The sequence below is a fragment of the Plectropomus leopardus genome, chromosome 5, assembly GCF_026936395.1.
Source record: "Plectropomus leopardus strain MGB_pleo_1.0 chromosome 5, ASM2693639v1, whole genome shotgun sequence".
Classification (NCBI taxonomy): Eukaryota; Metazoa; Chordata; class Actinopteri; order Perciformes; family Serranidae; genus Plectropomus; species Plectropomus leopardus.
Genome location: NC_142180.1, coordinates 10706900 through 10732397, shown reverse-complemented (window position 1 = coordinate 10732397; position 25498 = coordinate 10706900). Strand labels below are relative to the sequence as shown.

The following is a 25498-nucleotide window of genomic DNA, read 5'->3' as shown; positions in this document are numbered from 1 at the left end:
ATTTATTTTATAGGCCAAAAAGAATTCACGGTAGATTTTAATATGCAGAATCTGAAAAAAATTGCAATCAGCCAGTAAAACCTATAATGTTTGTGTATTTAATTCTCTAATGTAGGACACAGAAAGAGAGGACCTTAGTAGAGCTGTGGCCCTGGTTTTGACTCATCAATTTTCAGTCAGGATGACGTGTCATGTCGCGACTTCGGAAAATAATTGTAACTTTTCCACAGCAGAATGTTTTCTATTTTGTATACTTTATAAGACCTGGAACAACAACACCACACTCTGTATCTATAAATGTCCATTGTTCCCTGCTTAGATATCAGACAGTCTCTTGCAGTACATACAGTATCATTAGTTACATTTTTATTTTCTATTTACAACCAATTTGTTATATAAATATAATACATACTTTTCAGAAAAGCTGTCAATGCATACAAGAGCTCAATCACAATACGGTGAGGTTAAATACACAGGTTAGGGGGGGTGTTCTGATTTGATTGGCGGACTCTAGAAAATCAACTGCGTGCACATGAGGACATGGTCGTCTGTTGTACGGACAGAGTTAAAATCACACAGAGAATGGGCAGTGAGACGGGGGGGTCAGTCGTCAGCCTCTTGCCGGGGAGAAGCCGTCGACTCAGTGAAAACACGTCTGAGGCGTACAATATTCAGGATGTAAACAGCTCTTGTTAGAATGTCACAGTAACTGACATTTTAAAACTACTGCTCGGTCCGTTTAGGAATTTTACACATCTGACTCCTGCAGAGTTCAGCGTACTTGCAGACTGACGTCGTCGCATCAGTTCAGAGTCTGGAGCTAAAGGCCAGTCGAGTGATGTGATCGCTCTGGCTCAATGTGGATGCGCACCCTGTTCAAAAGAAATGCAACAATTTGATCTAAAGCCTTGAAGCGAAGTCAGAGACAGAGTCAACTGTCTGGTCTGACACCAGCACGTGTCTGTCGGATGACCGAGTTTTTGTTAGCTTCCAAACACAAGTGTGTGTTCGAGATGCTGGTGGCAGGTTTCTGAAACAGGGGGGTGGAGGGCTGGAGGGTAAAAGTGTGCGTGGATGAAAGGGCCTCGTACAGAAAAAAATATCATGCAAGTGAAACTCTGATGCTTGGATGACGAAACTTAATAGTTCTGAGGCCCATAGACTCACCAGTCTCTATAAACTGTAGCTGTTTGTTTTGAATACACCCTTTTTCTATTTTAGTAATTGGTACAAACACCTACGTCACCTGCTGTCCAGTATCAGTCAAGAAGTATGGTCGTGTGTGGAGAGGAGTATCTGGAGGACCCAGAGTCCGGATCCTTCTGCCTGCAGACCATGATTCTCCACTCAAGCATTGTTGATGATAATAAGAGCAGGACTCGCTGTCTGCTGACTCGTCTCACACAAAGCGCCTTGCTCGGTCGGCTTGGCGAACACTCGTGGCGTGTTGAGGTTGTAGACTCCTGCCTGGAGGAAGCAGGCTCGCAGAGTCAGACACAGAACCTCCTGAGGCTTCAGCCGCAGCTTGTACTGGCTCTGACCCACCCAGGTGAACGAGCTGTGAACCTCCAGAGACTCCGCGCTGAAAGAGGCACGCATGGAAGCAGAGCTTAGAAAACAACTTCACTTAGAGAGGTTTAGTTATTCTTCACTGGCCATCAAATTCAAGTCCTGCAGTCAATATCTTTCCCCTGTACAGGGTTCCCAAAAATTTCATGAACAAAATTTCAAAACTTTTCCACAACTTCTAAAGGACCCAGAATAAAGTTGATTTTTTTTTTTTTTAACTTGCATTTTCAAACATATCAGATTTAAACTCTATTCAAACATAATTTCAGCTAGATGGCACACATAAAGAGAGAGACGGAACACAAGGAGAAAATTACGAAACATATTTGATGGGAAACGAAACATTGCACATCTACATTAATAAATATAACAAAATGGGAGAAAGTGAAGAGGTATGAATACTTTTTGAATGTACCGTGTAAACACTAACATACTTTATATACAATACATTGTGTATATTGAAACTTACCTGCTGCTTTTGTGCCTTAAGTCGATGACGACGTCCACTTGAGCCAAAGAGCAGTTTGAAAGAGTCAGAGTAACCGGCACCACACAGAGACTGGAGACACGGAGACAAGCAGCTTCACTAATCAGCTCCTAAACAGCTCACTGAGGTAATCTTTATCTCTACTACTAAAGCTGCGTTTCCACCAAAGGCTTTCAGTATAGTACCTTTGGAACCTAAAGTCACACCTATGAAGAGGTACCTGGACTCCAGATCTCTTAAGTGTTTCCACTGCAGACAGTACTCTTACATGTGGGCAGGGTTGTTGTTAATCACTGCTCTGTCCAGGAACACTCACTGTATTTCCTTGTTCACCGATGACACAGAATGAAGTCTGCACCCTGTTTATCGTCCACAGAACGACGCTGCGGGCTGGAGTGACGTCTCTCTCATTGGGATATTTACAAATAGTGGGTTTGTGTATTGACTCCTTGTCAGGCAAGAGCAGGGGTTTAGTGTTGCGCGCAGGAACGAAACTCCAACACATTTTATCTCCAAGAGAGGATTAGAATATATGCAGTTCACAAAATCCAGTTGCAATTAATATACATTTTATAAAAGGCTTGAACATCCTCTCATTACTAAAAGTGTATGTCATCCAAGAGAGACGATAAAAACAGATGGAGTGGTCAAAGCTGTCGTCTTGTAATTAAGGTGTGTTCACTGGATTCATGTCGTTAGCTCATGCACTGAGTAACATTACAAGTAATTGTTTCACCTTAAAAGTTGCCTGCAGTTGGCCCAGTGAATGAATTTTTTTTATTTTTCAGTCTACAGCTGCTGCTTAAGGCTGAGAAACATCTTTCCATTTTATAGTTGTAGTTTACTAATGAATAAAAAACTTCCACATCCACAACTCTGAGCACAGAGCGTTGATTCTTTACTGACCAATCAATGGACTGCAGCGTTTCCTTTTAGTACCAGATCTGTGTGCGAGGTACCCCAACAGAGGGGTGACCAAAAATGGGTACTGTTCCAAAGGTACTAAAGGTACCATCCAGAACTTTTTACGATGGAAACGCAAAAAATGCGTACCAAATTGAGCTGAACCAAACCGGCCAACTGGTGGAAACAGCCCACAGGATAGAACCGTTTCAAATTTTAGTCCAAAGCAAGTTAGAAGTATAAACTCTGCAGAGGCGTAAAACATTCTAGATAATGGCACGTAAGAAAAAAGTTCTACTTCCCGCTTTACTCTGTGTGTGTGTGTGTGTGTGTGTGTGTGTGTGTGTCTCACCTATCCTGGACAAAGGGATGTGTGTAGGTCTCGGGGTAGTGTAGGTTGGTTTTGATGAGTTGGGACAGCTCTGCAGAGGGCAGGGCGACTGGAGTAGGTAGTTCTGATTTAAACTTGAGCAGAACCATCTCCTGAGATTCCTGAAACAAAAGTGCACACACACACACACACACACACACACACACACACACACACACACACACACACACACACACACACACACACTCTCAAAGTTACAGAACAGAGGTCACAGCTCTTTTTTTATGGCCTCGTCCAATCCGTTTTCAAAATAAAAAACTACTAGACATGAAGCATCGCATCAGATTTTGAGTTTCAAAGCTTAACATCTAAATCTACCATGGTCCACACATGTAGTATTATCTTGCCGACTGCAGCATAACCCCGTTGCGTTCATATCATTTTGTGGTTTGTTGCCTAGCTTTCAGATGAGATACTTCAATGTTTGTTTTTTGGGAGGAAAAACGTTACATAGAACCTAGGACCAAATCAATGTTATCTCCCCATTAAAACTCTTTTGTTAGTTAAAGAGAGTGTGAGGTTGTGTGTGTATGTTTAAGGTACCTCTTTAGGAGTCAGAGAGCTGGCCTCTTTGCCAATGGTCTGCAGCGCCACATGAAGCTGGCCCTCCAGGATCAGCTGTTTGTTGTCCTCGACCACATAGGCCTGCAGACACACACATCACTTACTGGAAACTCAGCCAATGACTGTCTATTTAGAAATGAATAAAAGTTCTTACATTTCAAACTGTGAATAAAACATTAAAACCCAGTTGTTGTGTGAAATAGTCACAAGAGCCCTGTTTCTGTGATGTGACACAGTTTGGCACGAGGTTCATAGTGTTTTTCTGGATTTGCAGAGAAGTGAATAAAAGATGGATTAAGTCGTGGCAGATTATAAGCATTGGCTTCATCTGTGAATCACCACCTCTGCCTGCTTTACCTTCTGTGAACAGAATGATAAATGTGGCAGTGTGTTGGGGTGTTGGCTTGATTAGGTGTGAATATCAAGAGGGCGGAGGTGCCAGTTCATGATGTAAGAGTGTGAGTAAACTTAAAAAAGTGCTGATTCAGAAAATGAAGACAATCATTTAGCTGGTGAAAGCAGTTAAAACTTTCACTGCAGCCCATTAAGACTTTGTGAACAAAACAATCTGTTATCTGGCTTCACCAAGCCTGACAGTGTGGCATCTGGCTCTCTCTGTGTACCTTCCAGATGACGATTATGTTGAGGTCCAGCTCATTACACTTCTTGACGATATTAGTGATGTCAGAGGATTTGTCATCAGCTGGGACACACCCTTGACTCTTGCTGCCGGATGGTGTCCTGGATGATGCCCCATCCACTCGCTGAGACTCCGAGGTCCGACAGCCATGGAAGAAGAACTCTCCGCAGGGTGTTGAAGAACTGATGATCTGCACGGAGACAGCAGCGAGAGATGAGGGGCGGGAAGAGGAGGGTTGACACAGCCAACAGAAATATACAAAAAAGAACGAGTAGACATTGAGTAAGCTACCACTATGAACTTAACACCAGCTTTGTCAATGTATTCATAATCTTTCCCAAGGTGGTGAACAAAGAGGAGCATTTAGAAGTCGTTTTCTTATTAGCTCAATAAAAGTAGCTAAAAAGTCGTTGAAGTTCTTTACACAGTAGATCACATGTACTACCTCTACAGAGAAATTGAGAAAACTTTCTACACTGATTTACGTGAAACATTAATTTTGTTTATCTACATATCAAACAGCATTGGTATCCACAGAGACAAACTGAAATCTACTCTGTGTCTGATAACTAAGCTCCAAGGATCACATGACATATTGCAACCAACTATAATGAAGTATCAACATGAGAACATACATTCAGTCTAATTATTAAATGGAAAACCTAATTTTGCTGACAATTTACCCGTTCATTTCCTAGATTCAAGTCCGCAAAGGTGTATTTCTCTACGGCATCCGAGGTAGCTAGAAACACACAAAACACAGGCAAATTGGTGCTCAATAAAAACTGTTTATCTATTTAGAGCAGACTGATGATGTACCTTGTTGGGGCTTGCATCGTGTGGCCCTAAAACACAGCTTTGCCCTTTCTCTGCTGGTAAGTTTACAGTCTGGAAGGGAAGAGGGCAAAGAGAGAAGCTGTCATTGATATGCACATCAAACAGGCACTGTGTTTTTAAAAGTGGCTTCCTGTTTTGTTTGTAAATGTACAGTACACATGGACACACACACAGCCTGCAATACAGTCAAACAGTGTGCACCACTCATGCTGCTACACACGGTTGTACACAGTAAAGCATAAATGGACAAACTGAAACAGGCTACAAAGAAAATGAAGCACAGATGACTCACACACCTTTATCCTTGGCTGGATTGATACATTTGTGGAGGCGCCAGTGTTGACTGCTGCTGGACACCTGGACAATGTGGAACTCACGCACGCCAGCTTCACTCTGGGAGCCCAGAGGAGGCAGATTAAAGTTTGAACAGTGACAGGTTGTTAAACTTAACAGGAAAAGCTGCATAAGTGTGTGCTGGAGGCGTGTGACATGCTGTGCATCTCACCGTGTTGATGTTCTCTACATCGATGAAGACCAGCGTTCCACCGCTGCCTTTGTCATCCAAACTGTGATGTGGAGAAACACTGCTGCGGCAGGCTGATGCCTGCACGCTCAGAGAGCGACTGGCACAGATAAACACTGTGTGACGCAACACCCGGTGACTTCACATGAAGAGAGAGGAGAAAGAGAGGTGATGGAGATGGGTTGTCTATACACGAGGGTTATTGGACTTGAGGACTTGAATTCAGCAGATATATGTTAATTAACTCGGATGGGACTGAAGGCTTAAAAAAAAAACACATCTGACAACAAAAGCAGGGGAACTTGAGATGGACAAAATAACATATACTCTGTGGCTCCATAAGTCTTGTAACGGCCTTGTTAACGCATTAATAATGCTCACACACCATAATAATCCAACACAGAGCGTTGCTGTTTGCATACTCTATCTTTATCAGCTGGATGTAAACTTGTTTCTAATGTCACTAAACATTTAAGGAAATGTCTGTCACCTCAGTTTTACCTGATTTTGAGTCCTTTCTCTGTGCTCTCATAGTAGAACAGGAAGTTGATTTCATGGACTCCCTCCTGGTCTGGTCCCCTGAGCCAGAGAGGAAGCTGGGTCGACTCCCCCGGTTGCAACGTGCTGCCTTCTATTGGGATCTCTATCACACCGGAAGGCTGGCTGAAATCCTCAGCTGAAACCAACATCTCAGACGCCACCGAGCCTGGCTGCCGGGGTGTGGCCAAGGTTTTATAGGCCGAGCAGTTTTCAGCCGACGTCGGGGTGAGCGGCGTGAGGGGAGTGGTGGTCTGGCTGCCAAAGGTGAAGAAATCTGGGTGTGTGGACACCACTCGAAGGCCGCACAGAGCAACACTGCTGACGTTACAGAACTCGACGTAGGCCTTCCTGATCTCCCCGCACAGCAGAGCGGTGGGGAACTGCAGGAAGAAAACCTAATACACAAACACACACACACACACACACACACACACACACACACACACACACACACACACACACACACACACACGATAGACATTTTGGAAAACATAATAATTTATGCTCTTGCCAAGAGTTGGAGGAGATACGAAGCTGGAGTCAGAAGATGATTAAATTTACATGAAATTATTTTGACTTCTCTATATTTTGAGCATGATTTTATGGCTATTACTCTGCGTAAATTCAAATTAATTTATTCAATTAAAGGATATGTGCATTATTTTAATCATTAATGCATCTGCATCTTAATGCAGAGCTAACCAGCAGTCAGACAACTGTAACAGCATTCCTGAGTGTGAAACAGGCCAATTGTGTACTGTGCAGTTGTATTATGTAACAAAATCGGTACTAAATTGCTGTTAATGACTACATGAGCACACACTCAACACTGGATGACTCAAACTGATCAGATCATCCTAGTTATTAAATTTTCAAGACTATGTGGAGACACTCATCCCATCCTGCAATGCTACCAGTCAGTGAGTCAGTGGTACCTCCATCAGGGGCATGGGTGGTGTTATGATAGGATCCAGACGTCGATCCAGACCATGTCGAATCACCATCTTGTCCTCTTTGGTCTGGTTGAGCCGTGGGCCTCGGATCTTCAGGTCCTGTTTGCCACGAACCACCATCAAATCCAACGTCTGCTGGCCTGCAGACAGGAGCAAATCCAAACTTTTTAAATGCAAATGCAACACAATTCAGTCACATTAGGAATCAACAGTGTTTGATCTGGATCCATTTAGGAAGCTAAACTACAGGTAAATTACATATTAGACATATCAGACATATCTTCTGACACCAAAATGAGTATGAACTGATACAGAAGCTGCCAATAATAAGTAAAGCAAATATTATGTGATGAATCCGTGTGTCTGACCTTCAGTGCCGGGAGCTGTCTCTCCAGAAGAGGCTGCAGCCAGGTTGTACACCGCACCCACAATGTTCAGCTGGCCAGTTCTGTGTGGCAGCAGGCGGAGACGAGCCTGAGGTCAAAGGTCACAGAGACTGTTAGTAGCCTGAAGTATCTCATGAGCCAAAAAAAATGAACAGTCCAAAATAACATTTGCTGGAGTTTTAAAATATTCTTCACAGTAATTTTTATGATCTTTATGCATTGCGCTGATGTGTTTGCCAGGTATACATGTAATCTGTTTTTTTTGTGGCCTTTCTAAATGCAAAAAAGTGCAAGACAAAGATTTCAGAAAGGGAAAGTATTGCTGTGAAAGGAGAGATCATTACATTTAGCAAGATGTTCATATAGTCCAACAATTAAAGATCTTAAAGGTCCTAAAGCAGTTTGTGCCACTGAATGTTTTCATGTTGTAAAATTCAGACACATTTGCTTTGTAGTGACAAAGTATGCTGATACAACAGCCTTTCCTCTTACTGCATCTTCAACTCTTAAAGTCCCAGCAAAATGGAATATTTGAGGGGTGTACAGTTAAAAGCGGGATTTAAATCACATCCTTTGAACTTGATTAAACTGCTAAAAAGTGGGCAGGCTTAGAGTTTGGCGCACATCTCCCTCACCCTTAGATCATGAGGCGGAAAAGGGTAGCTGCCTCCAAAGTACCACCGCCACATTGTTTTGGAAATGAAAACAAAGTTTTTGCTCACTGATATCCAAACACATAAAACTCCCAAGTACAAAATAAATCATGACACATTTAAAACTGGCTTACGTGGTTTAACAGGAAGAAGAAACAGAGGGAGTTTGATGTAAAAATACTCTGATTCAGATTTTTTGACATATATACAGTATGTATGGCATTTGACAAGATAAATGGACAGTCAACATGGGGATATAGAAGTTGAAAAATAAGTTCAGGGTAGAAAAAGTCTGATTACTGACCTCCTGCATGTAAAAAAACTCAGACATGGTTGTATGGTTTAACTGAATGGGAGGTGTCTTTTATTTTACATGAAAGTGCAACTGATTACATGATTCCAGCCTTTACCGTTTTGGTTTCCTCTGGACCCATGAGAAACTCTGGGATGATCTCAGTGGTGACGATGTCGTCCCTCTGTGTCTTCTGCAAGAGGAAACAGAAATTGAAGAAACTGTGCAAATCTTAGGTCTGTATTTAACAGCATCAGTCAAACTGTAGCCAGGTAGCTCACCCCTTGAGCTAGAGTCTCCTCGTTGGAGATGACCTCTCCTGCCATCTCGTCAGTCTTCTTCCCAGTTGATGGAGACACACCATCGGCAGTGAACTTCCAGAGGAGTGAGAGGCTGGACAGAGTCAGAGGGACCTTTAGAGGGTTCCTGAATGTCACCTCCACTATGATCGGCTCTGCAGAGACAGAAAGAGAGAAGTTAGCAGATAGTGATGGGAGGGCTCATGCTATGATTCTTCATACTATGGTTTAAGAAAATAGGGATTCCTGAGTTTGGAAACACCTGTATGTCAGAATACCTTGTATTTATTTGTAGACAAGTACTAATTAATAGCAGGTACCATTTTAAATACAGTTTCACTGTCTCCTGAGGTCCTCTTACCCTCTGCCACAGCCAGCGGGTGGCGCAGGTTGTCTGTCTGGCTGTTCAGGCAGCACTGGGTTGGTTGGAAGTTTGCTGGGACAATCCCTTTGTTAGCAGCAGCCACGAGCTGTTCCTCTAGGTTGCACCACATAGCTGCCAAATCCTGGTCATACTCCTGGTCCAGGGACACATGAGTGGCTGCCTGCTTTTCCCCTGCACACATCAGGTTCAAACTGATGATTAGCTGTTCAATACATTTATTATATAATATAACATAAGGACTCTTAAACTGATTTCATATTGAAGCCTACATTAACCCTTTAAAACCTGTATCAAGTTCAAACATATTTCACATGCATTTAAACCTCTGAAATCTGGGAAAATAGTTTAATTTATTTTGAAAACATGAGGAATAAATTCTAATGAGCAACTTGGCAAGAATAACTAGTAACCAGTCTGTTTAGAATTAGTCGAGCTGGGCAGAGATCACAGACGATTCATCTGTGTGTTACCTTCTGCAAGGCGCCGTTCATGTCCGAAGTAGACCCTTGTGGCTGAGCTGTGGATGCAGGGCAGAGGCAACTGGGGGAGGCCGTCTTCACTTCCCCCTATAACACTCTGAAAACAATCACACACACTACTTGGTTTTTGAGATTCAACTTGACTCGACACCTATTTGAGTTTCATTCATTCATTTTATATTATCTGCCTATGTAGAGTGCTTTTTTAGTGCTATTCTTAGCTGGATCTACCTAGCATGTAGATGTTAAGCTGAAGAGGTCTTAGAACAAAGCCTTGAGGAACTCCACATCACTGTTTTTCACTCAGATTTGTAGTTCCCTTGCAACACAAAGTAGACCCTCTCCTGTGAAGTCAGCAATATCAGCATACAGATGTAGTTACCTTATAAACATAGAGGTACTCTCTGAGAAAGGCGCCCTGCTGTGTGGCCGTCTGCCTGCTGTCATTGGTCAGGATCTGTCTGAATGCTGTTACAGCATTCTCTGGTTGGCGAAGTGTGAAGGACTGACGCCCGATTGTGAAGTTGATGTGGTCCTCTGCCAAAGACCAGCCCCTCTCCTTGTACACCTGCATGGCTTGGCAATAACAACGCAGTGCGTGCCTCCTCTGTATAACAAGACAGTAGAAAGGCCAAGGACAGAAGAAAAAGGAGGTTGTGAAGTATGTAAGGCAACAAATAAGGAGTAGAAGAGAAGGAGAAATAGGAGCACAAGAGTGTGAGGACATGATAAGACAAAGACAGGCAATGATTAGCTTAAGAACTCTGAATTTAAACAATGAAAAATGACTCAACTGAAACAGTACTTTAGAATTGATGATACTGTAACAAAATATGAGGCTTCACACAAACAAACCTGACACTGTGAGTGTCTGAAATGCTATAGATCACATGTATAAATCTAGACACTAGTGTTTGTTAGGTTGGACCACATTCAGAGATCAGTGATGGCTGAAAGGCTCACCTGTCCTGCTTTGCTGAAACGATGACCAGCCAGGATCATATGGAAGGCAAACTTGCGCACCATAGGGTTACGCATATTAATAAAACAGTGAGCAGCCTGTTCCAACAGCAGAGCACTGCGCAGGTCAGAGTCCTGCACAAAAATATAAAGCATAAAGAGCAGAATTAATCCACTGCAATTTCACTTGACTATTCTGTTTTTTTTAAAGAAGCCATTCATCTGCATAAAAAGGAAAAAAAAACAGATTCAGGACACACTCAGACCTCTGGATTCACCACTGTAAGCTGGGGGGAACAGCAGTTTCCACAGAATTCAGTATTTATTCTTGTAATACAACCTTTTTACACTGAATTGTGGTATCATTTGTCTACACTTTATAAGGTATAAAAATTCTCATTTGGACAAAACTATAAAATGGCCAATCTGCTACATAATAAACAATATGTTTTAAAGCAAACAATGTATTATGTAGACGTTTCAATTTAACAGTATAGTTACCACAGATTCCTTGTACATATGAGAATACTCAAGTATGTTGTACACGTTGTAGTCTGATTTTCATGAGTGAAATCAAGGTTGCAGTGCAGCTGGGGCATTTCAGGGCATACAACAGGACTGATAATGATGCGGATGTCCTCACCTCGCTGGTCATCTTGATGAGAAGAGTTGCAGCGTCTGAGTATTTGCCCTGACTCTTGAGTATCTCGGCGCTGAGTAACGCACAGCGCTCAGCCAGCACCATGTTCCTGTTGAGGGAATAAAAACATGTTAAAATGCTGATTAAAAGCCACAGACAAGGATTAGGAACAAAGGATGAGCTAAACTAAAATAAAATATTCTAAAGTACATATTACTCTGGAAAGCTGTGTTACACAGTTGTCAAATAATGACAGTTATAGAGCTAAGTCATATGCCTCAGGCTGGGCCATAATGGACTCTCCAAATTAAACTGGTCTTGGGTGAGGAACCAAACCGTGAAAGTGCTGTTCTTCAAAGGCTCAATGTGATTAGATCAGAAATATCAGCAAAAAAAAACTTGTATGGACCAATGTTGAACCAGGAGTGGAAGTGGTCTTGAAAGGGTGCACCTGATCAGGTACAGCATAGAAACAGCATTAGGGCTGGGCAATGTCGATCAAACTGGCGTTAGACTACGTATCCACAGTGAAACATCCTGATGAATGAGGATGTTGTTGTTTGACTCACCAACTTGAACTGGTATAACTAATGTTACCAGTGATTTTTTATTTTAAGTGATGGCAAACCTTCACAGTGGCAGCGACAAAGCTAAAAAACTGTACCACTTTGTCCACCTGGCAGCCTACAGTTTATCTGGTAAATAAATCAGAATTGTTACTTTTTAGGCACACTATGAATGTCGTTAGCACTGATGTAAACTGTGCCCCTGGACGGGACGGCAGGGGCTTTTAAATGTCGGGCTCAGTGTTTGATGACTGACAGCCATCTGTGGTGGACGATGGCATCGCTCATTGGTTCAACCCTAAACAACATTTATTTGTTTTTATTTGATTTATTCAAGACTGCATATTCTCACGTAGGATTTATCAGTCCAAACTCCTAAAAATACCTGTAGCTGTACAAAAAGCCTGTTTGTGAGCCTGCTGTCATGCTCAGGAGATTAAATTAATATACACTCTAGAAATCGTGAAAAAAGATGTATTAACCACCCAAAACTTCCACTGGAATGCACAACGAATGATTCATTCAACCATGACATTCCATTTGGGCAAAAAGCAACCTTAAACTAAAACAGCAGACTGAAAAACATTCAGTAATGAGGTCATACTTGCAGACATCTCTGTACGTCTGTATCGCGGTGTCCATGTAGTGAGCTGGATATGGTCTGGTAGCTCCAGCCTGCAGAAACGCTGACACTGCAGCCATTTCCTGTAAAGGAAATCAGGGTGAATGGACAGAGGATGAGGACAGAAGAAGGGGGAGGGAACGATCGAGAAAAAAATTGTCATGATTATGATATAACACGCATACATGATAAACAATAAAACCAGTCCCTCCTCTGGGAAGATTACAAGCTTCATACACAGCAGACTGGTGTGCATTCCTGGCAGAAACTTTTCTCTGAAACTGAACTTCCTGTTAGAAAGGCCCTCTTGAGACAAAGCTGCCTTAATGCAGATTTAACATTTGGGTTGGGAGTTAATGCAGACAACCCATGGTGCTCACAAGGACAGATAGAAAGGTGTGTCTTAGCTGTGTGTTCTCACCAGTGCTCCTGCGGCATATAGCATGGCCTGGTCTGACAGGAAGTCTTTCTTGGCAGTGTGGTAACAGCTGTAGGCCAGCTCGTAGTGCTGAACTAGGAAGCACAGGTCGGCCATCTTCCTGATCTGCAGCTCAGGGGCTTCAGGGGGATATCTGACATCACAGAAGTGAAAGATTTAAACAGCAATATATGTAGTGTTCGTGGTGCAGCATGGTGTTAATGTTTAATGTGTGGGAGCTCTGCTTAAACCTCATATGAAGTGTGGTGCTTACAGAAGGCCACATGTGCTCTTTGGTTCACTGATGCTCTTCTCTGGAACTTTCCCTCCGCCGAACCACTTCTTGGTCGCAGTGAACAGAGACCGACTGAGACCTTTCCTGGAGACCAGCTGTGGACAGAGAGGCAGACCAGGTGTCTGAATGCTGGGAGGGTGTTAAAGGGGTGTCAGGCTAAACTGAGCCAGTCCAGCTGAGCTGAGGTGAAAATCAGCAATACCTATAAACTCTCTGTGCAGCACATCACTTATGCTCTGTATTGGTATGATGTTAAACTGCATACTCTGTATCAAATTAAATAATTAAAATTCAATACTATTTGCAAATTTGTGAAGCTGTATCTCAGTGCTACACAAATCTGAAAATAATAAACTGATGCCCATTGCACCCTGCGAACGTTGTTTTGGTCGCTTCTCTCTGGCAGCGGAAGCTCTTCAGTAAGAAGCTTCAGTCTAGTAGTATGAGCCTGTGAGCCTTAACTCTGGGAATAAGCCCTGACCCGCCGCACACATGCAAATCTCAGACACAGTAGAAGTGGAGCAAAGTCTCATGTAAAAAGATGTGAGCTTAAAATTAGGATTTGTCTGATTTTCTAGCTCTTGAAGCTGAAAAATCAGACTTATCAATAAGAGGCCAACTACATTCAGTTTTTTGAATACATATGTCCAGATTCGTCTACACTAGTACAAATCAAACGCATGTTTATTGAGTCTTGTAGGCACTAAACGCTTCACCATGTTTTCACTACTTTCCAGGAAGTATATAAGGCCCTTTCTCGCTCCCCTTTGGATAAAACAGATCACATCTCTGTCCTCCTTCTTTCTACCTATGGACAGAAACTAAAACATAACTCATATATGATGCTGTTGGTGCCAGTCTGACCAATCACACTTGGCCCATCCTCACTGCTACAACACTATGGAGTAATGCGAGTTTCAGAACAACGACAAACATACACATGGACCCGGCCATTAACTCCATCAGCAAATTCATCAGTGGCGTTGTACTAAGGAATAATGTACGGACATTCCCAAATTAGAAACCCTGGGTTAATAAGGAAATCTGTGCCAGACCTAAAGCACTGAAAACATTTTTGAAGTTTGGAAAGCAGTTTTGGTGATTCTGTCAAAATGCTCATTATCGCAATCAAATAGGCTTAAATATGACAAGGCTCAAGGCTCGGAGCTGTACCTGGTCGTTGAGCTGTCTGATGTTCTTCTCTATGTGAGGCAGCAGGCCTCTGAAGGTGAACTCTTGGATGAACTGTCTGATGTGGTCGTGGTCATTCAGGGTCAGACATGCGCCGTGGCTCCCTGCTCCCCCCAACGTGCTCTCTGGATCTCTCCCACCTTTCTTTAAGTCAGTGTTAACAGCGCTGATGGTGTGCATGCTCCCTGAGCTGCTCACCGTGTCCAGCTGGAGAGGATGACTGTCCAGGCTGTTGGATGCTCCGTCTGGTGAGAGACGGAGAGTTGAAACTAAGCTCAATCTTAACATCTAGTGTTCTCTCACACACACAGAACATATGTTTGTCAAAGACACCGATATATTAGAATAGCTGTTGAACTGGCTGACCTTTCTCTGTTGAGTGTTGGCCCTCCACGTCAGCTACACCAATGTTGTTTTCAACAACAGCACTGTTCGCTGCTGCAGCTACGTCATCGAGCGTCTCCTGCAGAGACGGTCAACATGTTAACACAAGGCACATCTTAGATGGGACACAACATAGAGTTTCGCTCTCTAGTGCTCTTTCCATAACTGCTGTGACGGAGTCGCCTGCATGTGGAGGAAGCTGCAGTGCTTACCTGACTCTGCAGGTTATTCCTGTGCAGGTACTGACTCCAGGGGTCTGGAATCTGTTCGTCTTCTTCAGCTGAGATGGTACGAGAATTCATTTTCAACAGGTAGCAGCCCTGATGACCGTATCTCTGTTTCATATCCTCATACACAGAATCTGCCCTGGAGAGGAAAACGTGACATTGATTAAACATATCACAGCTAAGTCTCATATAGCACTGATGCCCAGAAAATGAAGCTAATGTTACACAACTTTAGATGGTGTAATGTTATCCTGTGCTGCACTACAACACAAATCTACATATACACATCGAAGCTCCTGTCAGTACCTTTTCTCATCCCCCTCGCTCATGTCATGCAGTAAGACGTAGTACTTGAGGGTGTTGGGGATAAACCACTTGGGGTTAGTGTATTCTCCGCTGTGTTGAATCCTGTGCTGCTCCTGAGAAAGCTTAAGGAACTGCTCCACAGGGACGGCCTCAGTGGAGGACACCACCAGCAGGCCTGTCAGGACAGGACGTCAAGGACACACAACCATCATAGAGGTGCAGATTCACTGAAAGACGGTCTATAGGGGCCAAAGATATCGTTTTCTTCTTCTACTACAACTACTACTACTTAAAATAATAATGTTATGTCATTAGTCAACAGGTGACACATCAGATTCTGCATGTAAAGTTTAATTAAAATAAAGAAACAAAACCTTCATGTCTTACAGTAACATGAAGTGTAACTGTATAAGAGTTACTGTAGAGCTGAACAGAACATCCGCACTTATCTAATGTGGGCAAAACAGACTAAAATGGAAGTTTCAGTAACAAAACCATCTTCCATAGCTTTAGTGCTGTTTTTTCTCTCCAATATATACTGAACAAATGAAAGATATTAACATAATTGTTGAATATTTCAATATTTTATATAAAATCATGTATTTATGGCCAAGTTACTGTAGTCGTATACATGTCAGACTATGAGGGAATATTTGCGTAAGCTGAAAAAGGGGATCAGTTAAAAACTGCACCTCAACATGTAACAATCTTTTTTTTTTTTACAGTGGTGTAATTTGTGTTTAATTTGATGTTCAATTTGTTTGTGGAAAGAATGATGGAAATAATTTACTATTTTTTTTTAAATTGAAGAAACAAATTGTTGTATTTTAGCAGTATACTGAAGGCAGGGCTGATTATTATTATTGCACACCACATATTTTCCTTGTGGCACCTTAAGATGATCATGACAATGTTAAGATATATGACAGACAACCGCTGATGATTCTGCTGACAGCTCTGCAGTTTAGCTGCTAGGCTAACCTTAGCTGTACAGGCTGACGATCTACTGTTAGCACACTGACAGATGACATTCAGGATTGTTAGCTTTTCATTATTTAGAGTTACAGGGACATATTTAATATTTTAATCCACCTTTTCAGCACCTTTATGGTGATAGACCTTAAAAGTTTGCCAGGAAGATTCTAAGTACTGGTCACTATTTTTACAACATGCACGCAGTAAAATGTCTTACTTTCATTTTCCCTCACATTCCCCTCCCCACAGTGGAGTTTTCAGACTTGGTTAAGGGAAGAACAATTCAACTTCTGCTTTAGTTAATAAATAGCAAACGCTCAATGTGAAATGGCATGAGCTCACTCTGCTGAACCAGGACACTGTTTAACCTCACCATTATCTTAAAAAAAAAGACCTGACCAGACCATATTGATTCTTATAACCAGTTTTGCGTGCTGTGGGAAGGATACAGGCGAGGTAGTGATTGAGAAACTCATGGTCGGAGGCAGGCATGGACTGCAGGAAGTTCTCCCTGTAGGCTTCAAACCAGGGCGTGGTTGCTGGAAACAAAAAGACAAAATGAAATAGAGGATTTCATCCAACAAAAAAATCAGTCACTGTCTCCTATGATGTTTATTAGATCGCTATTAAGCTTTGATTGCTCATAGATCAGCATGTACGTCTTGGCTGCAACATCATCAGTTAAATTAGATGACGGCGCTCTGATTGCTTCTACTACCCATATGATTTGTTTTGATTCTTAATGCATCTTGATGCATCTCAATTTGGTATTTCCATACTTATTATATAACCGCAATGGAAATTACAGAATCATAAATTATTAATTTCCATTGCAAAGAAGGGTGATGTGATTGCGTGCATTATTAGTTGTCATCATTTCCATTGGATGGCATGGCATTGTAACTTCTCCCAAATTATCCTTTTGATCGGACGGCTTTGATCCTTTACCAAACAGTGTCATCTTTAGGGTTAACTTCTCCACCACATTGAGACAGACATAGACAGACGTTGTTGCACTACATCATGTTTATTGCGGTCCTATAGTGAGATTTCCATCTAGCACTGCACACCAAGATAAAAGGGTGGAGGCAAACCACTGCACATAAAACAATGACTGCAAAACAAAACTGTCTTTTTCACAGTTTAGTTCCCGTGCCACTTGATCTCTAAAGAGCTGAAGAAATACAGTGCTAAAAGAAGAGAATTAAATGTGTGTGACACCAATACAGCCTCTTCTTGATTTTGTACATCTGGACTTAAGAGAGCTAGTGAACCACCCCCTTCACAGCGCTTTCACACCAAAAGCGCAATCCCAGTGAACACGGCCATTACTCCCATCAGAGAGAGTGGCCGCACTCTCTTGAAATAATGAACATCAAATGGGCCTCCGGCTTTAATGGGAGAAAAATGATTAAAAAGTAAAAAAATTTTGTCTCTGAATTCACAGCTCTGTAATTCCACTCTTCGATCCTCTAGGATCTACATGGCTCTTAAGTCTGGCAGAATATTCAAACTATTTGTTCTTGCACTTTTGGTCTGAAGCCACTGTAAAGGATCCGGTGAATCCTAAACCACTATTGTGTCACTAAAAGCACAGCTCCTGTTGTGTCATACAGAACACACTCATCACAGCATCTGGTGATAAGTGCACTCAGCACAGTGCAGCAGACACCCTAACCATGGATACATGGTATAAGAGACTGCAATATACATTTATATACATTTGGATATGTATTCAACAGCAGCATAACCTGAGAACTAAAGGTACAGAATGCTCTATGTGAAGTGATGAATCGGGGAAAAAATGGGAAAATTAGGTTGAGAGGCCAGATGCATAAAACTCTATTTACACAGAAAGACACAAATATGCATACATATTTTTTTGCCAGATTTATAAAGCTGCATTTACACCTGATTTTGTTTTATGAATCTCAATTTTTGTTGAACTGGGCGCACCTGAACGAGCCTAGCTTAGAATGCATGTAGGGAAAGCTTTAAACATCTGTTGGCATTTTGATACTGGAGTTTCCCTCACATTCTTTTAGAAGAGACAGCCTGCCACAGCTAAAACATGTGCTGTGCAATTTTGTATTTTTGGAGCTGGATCACTCATTAGGAACACTGTTAAAATATATAGTATACTGTTCAGTTATTCTTTACACCACACTCTTGGAGCACAGAGCGTACTCTGGGCACAGATGGAGCAGCAAAATGACGCAGTGGAAGTGTAATTTAACCGTTCATTATGCTGGGTCTGTAAGTTTGAATTCACTTGCATCAGCTGTTTCTCTAATCCATGCATCTGATCAGCGCTGAACGGATCGACAGATAAATTAATTAATCAAACAAGTGCAATTAATTAACACTGAGTCACAAACTGCTGCTGAGGAAAAGAACTCATGAGAAGCTCCGCCTGCTCTGAGTTCACAGACCTGCAAAACATCCGAAAATAGATACGGAGACAGAATGATACAAGGGGAGACACACGCATTTAAAAGAAGAAAAACTTTTTTCTTTAAGTTTTAAAGTAAAAAAAAAATGTCTAAAAAGAAAAAAGAAAATCAATCACTTATAATTAGTTTAAAATTAATTTTATAAATGCTCCTTTGATTGACATTTTACAGAAGGCTGTGTAGACTGTAAAAATAATAACATATTCAGCGAAACTGGGAAACAATGGAAACACACTATGTTCTACTTTAAGATAAGATCACCTGATATTTCATGTCCATTCTAGTTCACCAGCAGCTGGCTTAAGAAAACTACTCATTCATCCTTTATATGAGTTTACATGTGGGAAAAGGTGTATGCATTGTTTTTGTGTGTAAACATCATTTATACATCTGGCCCCAGGTCAAGAGTAACCAGTTATCATGTGATACAATCTCGTTACATACAAGAGAGCACCCACCACATTGTGACAAAGAGCAGAGAGACAGTGCAGCTACTGGAAAACACTAGAAGGAGAGAAGCAGGGCAGGTGTGGCAGAACTGAGAGGACTAAAGCTATCCACACATCAGCCGGGAGACAGTGATACCTGTGTAGTGCTTGGAGGTGCTGACTTCCAACAGTGTTTCTCTCCAGGCACTGTACCAGGGGGTGCTAGCTTTAAGAGAGTTATCTGATAGGTGGAAGCAGACAGCCAGGGCTAATGTTAGCAACATCCAATTACCTTTAAGGTCTCCTCAGATTTACAAATGATCAAAGAACAAAAACCAGGGAGGACAGACATTATAAAGGTCTGAAGATATTAATTCGCCCAATGTCCAAGGGGCTTTCATTATATCAACTCTTACAATGAACCTACTAGAAATGCTAATGGTGTCATTTTAATTTAAAGAGAACAGATTGAGACGTAATAAAGTAATTGTCTGACAAATGAACGGTCTTCAGATTTGACTCCAATTCTGTTTTACATATATTGATGTCATTTGATTTAATATATTTTGTAGTTCATAATCGAGATTTTTAAATTTGAAAATAATTATACAAAAATTCCAGTTTGTGTAAAAAGGGTAATATACCTGCAAAGAGCTGGTAAAGAAACACGAGTGTTGAGACATCAGTCTGTCCAGGTCTTTATTTGGAGGTAAAACTGTAAGTGTATGCTCTTGTACAAGGTAGATTTAATCGTCATTTTTCTTAAATGTTGTCATCAAATGACAACCTGTGTCTGTAACGCTCACTTAAAGTCAAAATAACTATCAATCCTGGGGGGATTTACTGACCATATTGTCACTGCTGTCTTAAAAACCAGTTGTTTTACTTACTTTTATTTGTGGCTGTATTGCTTTTAGTTTTTTTGTGTATTAATTTGTATTAATTAATAATAACATTTTGTAACCTGTGTTTTGCATTATTTGTCCTTGTTTTAATTTTATCTTAACTATACACTAGTTTTGTCTCCCTTGTGTTCAGTCGAACGGTTCGGCTTTCTGTTGCTGTATTGCCTTCTTAGTATCCTCTTTACGCTTTAACTTTCCTTGCCAAAGCACTTTGTAAACTCTGTTTTTAAAGGTGCTATATAAATAAAGTTATTATTCATACCATAATTGCAACTGTATCTATTTTTTTGACAGCAAATAATTAACAAGATAATGGAGAGCCAAAGATTCGAGCTTGCTTTGTGTTATTCCCAGAGTTGCAGTTTGTCCACCAGAGAGCACTGCGACTCTGATCCATGTTAGTAGCCTGAAAGCATTACAGTTGAGCAGACCACTGACAGAGCACAACAGAGTCTGCTATGTGACTTCATGATAAACTGCACGTGCGTGTGTGTGTGAGAGAATGGTCATCATTCATAGTGCTGCATAACCTGTTGATAGACTTATTTTAAATTTCTTCATGAGACTGTCAGCAAGACAATTCTAACAAGAACATCTGCTGTATCATTGTCTCCCCTGTCAGTAGACCGCTGCCAGTTGCCGTAAATCACATGCACTTCATTAATCTGTTGCTGAATAAGTTCCCCAGTTTGCCACAAAGCAAGCTAATGTCATGGCTTTTCAGTGGAGTCGGCACATTAGAATCACATCTGATTATTTGTGAAATGATGCCAGTAGTCTGTCTCAAAAGTCTTCAGCTGAGGCACAGTGTCTTTTTGGGGTGACTAATGTCTGAACACCCCAGTCAGAGCAGATGACAGGAACTGTTGATGTTAGAGGGATAATTAGTCCAGCAGAAAAACAACATGCGCAACGCTGAGTCAGACACTCCCCAGTATAAATTGATCAAACATGATGTGCTCTTATAAACTGTTTTGCCAAACAGTATGCAGCTGTTAAAACTAGAAGCTCTCACAGGGGACATTTTATGAAATAACTGTTATTTTGAGTATATTTTGCTAACAATTTCAACTAATGACTCTGCAATAACTAAATGTAAGAGATGACGATGCCGGGTTAAGACCCATTTATAGCACAGTCGTAAGGTGTCGGGTCAGGAATGACACTGGACATTCGATTTGTGTTGTATCTCAGTGACAAGTGGCATCCCAACAGACAGACCAACATATACGAATTACACAATGTCTTCCATTACAGTAAGTTTTTGTGAAATACCCTGTGGTAACTAGCTGGCTACTTGCTAAAAAAAACAATTAATTTGACCACAGGTTCTCTATGATGGATTGACAGCCTGCAGTCTTTTTTCTCTTTTTATGCTTTTCTGAACACAAGACAGCCAGTACAAGCCCCTAGGAACAGCACCAGGCTCTGAAGCCAATTCTTGTAGTGATCAAAAGTGGATTACACCGTAGAGTGCTGCCATGGACACCAAAAGGACTTTTACATTGTTACATTGTGAAAGAGAGGTCTGTGAACATAAATATTTTTAAGCCCCTGCCAGTGTTAGCAAATTTACTTAATATTGGCCATTATATCGTTATCTGATTATTGTAATCTGCATGGACCTTAAAAATCCTGCCATTCGCCTTTGCTTTAGTTCTTACCACTAAAATTGAGGTCATAGTCTCCTGCTGTGATCACGTTGGTTGCAGTGCCTTCTTGTGGCTGGCAGGATAACACCACTTCATTGAGCAGTCGGCGCTGGGCGGGGCTGAAGGCAGCAGATGCTGTGTTTGGGCTCGTCACCACATTGTTGACACAGATGCGCAGGTTCTTTACAACCTGCACCTGGTTATTGGGGTCCCGGATGTGACCTAGTGAAGAAGATGATAAAACATTTATTTATTGCTTGCCCTATTCACTGTCGCACTCAGAAAAAAAACAAACAACAAAATTCATTCACTTTCAGTACTTAATGTTATGATCTCAGAACATGAGGCGATCTGTTTTTCAGAGCTTATTAAACATTAAGCTCTGATTATAATATATATCCAATATTTAGTTTAAACTTTTTGAGAGAGGTGTTGATTCAACTGTATGTTCATTTTAAGGTTGCAGTTTGTGCAGCTGTTGAAAACTTGATTTAAAATTTGATTTAACTGGAATATGAGTGTTTGTGATTGACTGCAGCGCTCTCTCCCTGGTCTATGCTCTTCAAATATGGCTTAACTAATTCCATTTAACATGTTATCAGACTACAATAATCCTGATTATTCTCATCCAGCTAATTTGGTTCTTTTGGAAACAGTTTGAGGATCTGAAAAAAAAAAAAGTAAAATGAGTAGAGAGTTGAAAACATGAAATTCATATGATTGGCTGTTTGCTGATCAGGTGATAACAGTTACATAATGTTGTTGGGAACCTTCCCAGCTTGCACTACGGCAAAAGACTCATGGGTAAGTCTAATTTTATGTGTAAATCTGAACTGTCACGGGTGTAATTTGGTTCTACATTGTGCTCCATCATGTTTCAAGGCTGCTGAACATTAGACATGACCAGTGGATGTGGTTATACTACAAGTGATGTTGGTGCATGATGAGATGAGGATCTCCTCAATGGAGATACTTTTGAGTGATACTCAGAGCCTACTATGAAAATGAAATCCTACTGAAAACCTCATCAATGGTAATTAATATACAATTTTGGCAAAGTGAATTCTGCATTTCACAAATTAAGTACCATTCTTTCTAAATCAGTCTTTTAACAGTCGGAGTTTTCAAGCTGCATTTAAGTACTTTTGTTTACAATATCAGCAGTTTACATTTGGATTGTTTTTTTTGGTTGTTTTTTTGTGTGTATACAGACCTTTATTTTGTTGGTATTTTCATCAGGTTTCATGGTAAGTTTAGGTAGCACTCCATCGTGAAAATATAGTACTGATAGTTACACCAACAGATCATAATGATTTCTCAGTAACCTGCATGTTTGCTTCTAAAATCACAATCAACACTTTCATTATAAATCTAACAAAGCGAAACATCTGCATTTGAAAATGACTTCATGTATGTTGTTGGCTGTAGGGTTGCAGCAGCATACGGAAGACATATTTTATTAACACCCATGGGAAAATTCAATTTTCTCACTCTATTGACAGGAGGAACAGGATCTATGCATTAAATGAAGAGACGTCAGAGCAAGAGGGCTGCTCATGGACAGGCGCCCTGAGCGGGTGGGAGTTCAGGGCCTTGCTCAAGGGCATCTTTGCAGTCCCCAGGAAGTGAACGGACACCTCTCCATACTTGGTCTGTACGGGGACTTGAACCTGCAACCTTCTGGTTCTCAAACCAAGTCCATATGAATTACTGCTGCCAAAGGTTTCAAGGTCATACCATGTACATTTACTTATTTAGAGTATGGGAAAAAATGGATCTCCCCTTTATTTTAGTTATTTTCAAAAGGAATACTTTTCACACATGCCATATAAAAAAACTTCACATAAAAACCTAGTCTTAATTAAACTTCCAGTCCCTTTTACTAGCCAGGTGTGGCAACACATTTTGACAAATAAAGGCCTTCTCAATAAGAGGTCCGGTCTACTTTCCATGCAGTTCATTTTTATAGAAGTTTGTTGGCTACCCGCTGGAGTTAATGTTAATTAGCTGTTTAGATTAGGCACAAATACTGGTATATGTTTAGCCTTTTGTCAGTATGGATATGCTACACACAATGTTAGCTTGGGAAGAATCTCTACAATTCAAACTTTCAGTCAATTTTAGTGACATCATGACCACCAAAGAAGACGGTATTACCGACATAATAAACGAGATGCAAAAAAAAGAGATTAGTAGAGGTAGATGACTCTTTTTTTAAAAAGCTATGGAAAAATCTCTAATGAACTATATTTATAATTATTTCTTTAAAATTATTTTACAGAATTATTAAAATTTTAAGGCATTTTTTTCAATTTTTTTGTTTGTTTGGTTTTGGTCTCATGTTTCTGATTTGTTGGTTGTTGTTTTTTGGGGGGGGTTTGTGTGCAAATTTTCAGGTAATTTTCACAGGTTTCTTGCTAATTTCCGAGTCATTTCCTCTATTGTTGCTCGTTACATTCTTCCCATGGTTTCAGATTTCAATCATAGTAATAAAATATTTGTTCAAAAAAACCTTTTCTTTACATTCATTTAAGGATCACTGTAACGGATAATAATAACGACTCAATAATAACATGATACCGAGAAGGTTAATGCAAACCTGACTGGCAGTAAAACGTCCTGGTCATAATCCAGCTAACTATCAGTTAGCCTGCCCTTTAAGCAGGTTTGGGATTACTGGACTTGTTGCACAACAAGAGATATAAATGAAACCTGCTTCGCAGAGCCAAAGTGTTCAGGCTGGTGTCAAATCATCGATTTTAAAATATGGATAACCCGGCTGTTGACCATGTCTGATAAACGGGGCCCTGCTCTTGTCACAACCGAGGCGCAGCTCATCTCCTGTTATCTGTTATTGTGACAAAGCTTTGGATCAGATCTCGGGCTCTCTTGGCTCTGTGGAGTTAACGTTTACTTAAGCTCATCCACCACATAACTTGCTTACAACTTGAGCTATATTTTAACCGAAAACCAGAGCAACAGAAATGTTAACTGTCTGTCTGAAAGTTATCAGTACCAGAGGCTCAATGGTCAGGTGTCAGTCGGCCCTCTCAGGTGTCAGTCAGGACTTGGTCTCCTCTCCGGTCAACACACAGCTGCTTCAACACAACCCGGTCTGCTAGCACTCTGTTAGCCCCGAGCTAATGTCAACTGACGTTAGCAGGCTAAAGATGCTAGCTATCTCACTAAGGCTCCGTTCGTGACAGCTATGAGAGTGACAGTCCGGACTCACGGTGGTTTGTAAACAGTAGCTCTTACCTTCGGACGTTAGTCTGCAGAAAGGCCGCAGCAGCTCGGCGAAATTCAGGTTGTTCTTGCGAGTCACTCTCTCCGCTTCTTCACTACATAAGACGGCCACCATCGGGACAAACGAGTCCTGGACGAACTCCTGCACAGACTGAACACACTGGGCCATGTCGGACCAGCGTCAACACCAGCTAACACACTGAACCGAGTCAATTGTCCTGTAGACTGAGAAAGCCTCACTAGTTCATAGCTCAGACTACTCCTCCTCTATTCGCAGACAGCGGCCATGTTGAATTCGCCAACCGACTTCCTGTGTGGAGCTGAGACGG

General features: G+C 41.3%; 1 protein-coding gene across 2 annotated transcripts; it reads right to left on the bottom strand.

Moving 5' to 3' along the window:
* Positions 1-344: 344 nt before the first annotated feature.
* trappc8 (trafficking protein particle complex subunit 8) lies at positions 345-25498 on the bottom strand. 2 transcript variants are annotated; one of them, XM_042514311.2, is made up of 30 exons: positions 25182-25498; positions 21936-22145; positions 19524-19607; positions 16935-17024; positions 15511-15685; positions 15190-15343; positions 14960-15056; positions 14576-14838; positions 13382-13497; positions 13111-13261; positions 12672-12772; positions 11505-11610; positions 10865-10996; positions 10284-10508; positions 9893-9998; positions 9399-9593; positions 9020-9192; positions 8857-8931; positions 7776-7881; positions 7390-7547; positions 6416-6849; positions 5897-6053; positions 5688-5784; positions 5374-5442; positions 5238-5296; positions 4538-4744; positions 3894-3995; positions 3312-3451; positions 2039-2128; positions 345-1582 (listed from the first exon to the last, which is right to left on the bottom strand). In XM_042514311.2, the coding sequence occupies exons 1-30, from the start codon at positions 25336-25338 to the stop codon at positions 1348-1350; spliced, it is 4464 nt and encodes a 1487-aa protein (XP_042370245.2). In that variant the 5' UTR covers positions 25339-25498; the 3' UTR covers positions 345-1347. The 2 variants fall into 2 exon arrangements, with proteins under 2 accessions (XP_042370245.2, XP_042370253.2); XM_042514319.2 differs by lacking the exon at positions 19524-19607.

What these genes read in the sequence shown, in the direction of transcription:
- trappc8 (XM_042514311.2), bottom strand. Translation starts at nt 25,338, where the DNA reads ATGGCCCAGTGTGTTCAGTCTGTGCAGGAGTTCGTCCAGGACTCGTTT. An exon ending in GAGAAAGGACTCAAAATCAG is followed by an intron (nt 6,054 to 6,415) that starts GTAAAACTGAGG and finishes CTTCATGTGAAG; the next exon opens with TCACCGGGTGTTGCGTCACA. An exon ending in TGAATCTAGGAAATGAACGG is followed by an intron (nt 4,745 to 5,237) that starts GTAAATTGTCAG and finishes GTCTCCGTGCAG; the next exon opens with ATCATCAGTTCTTCAACACC.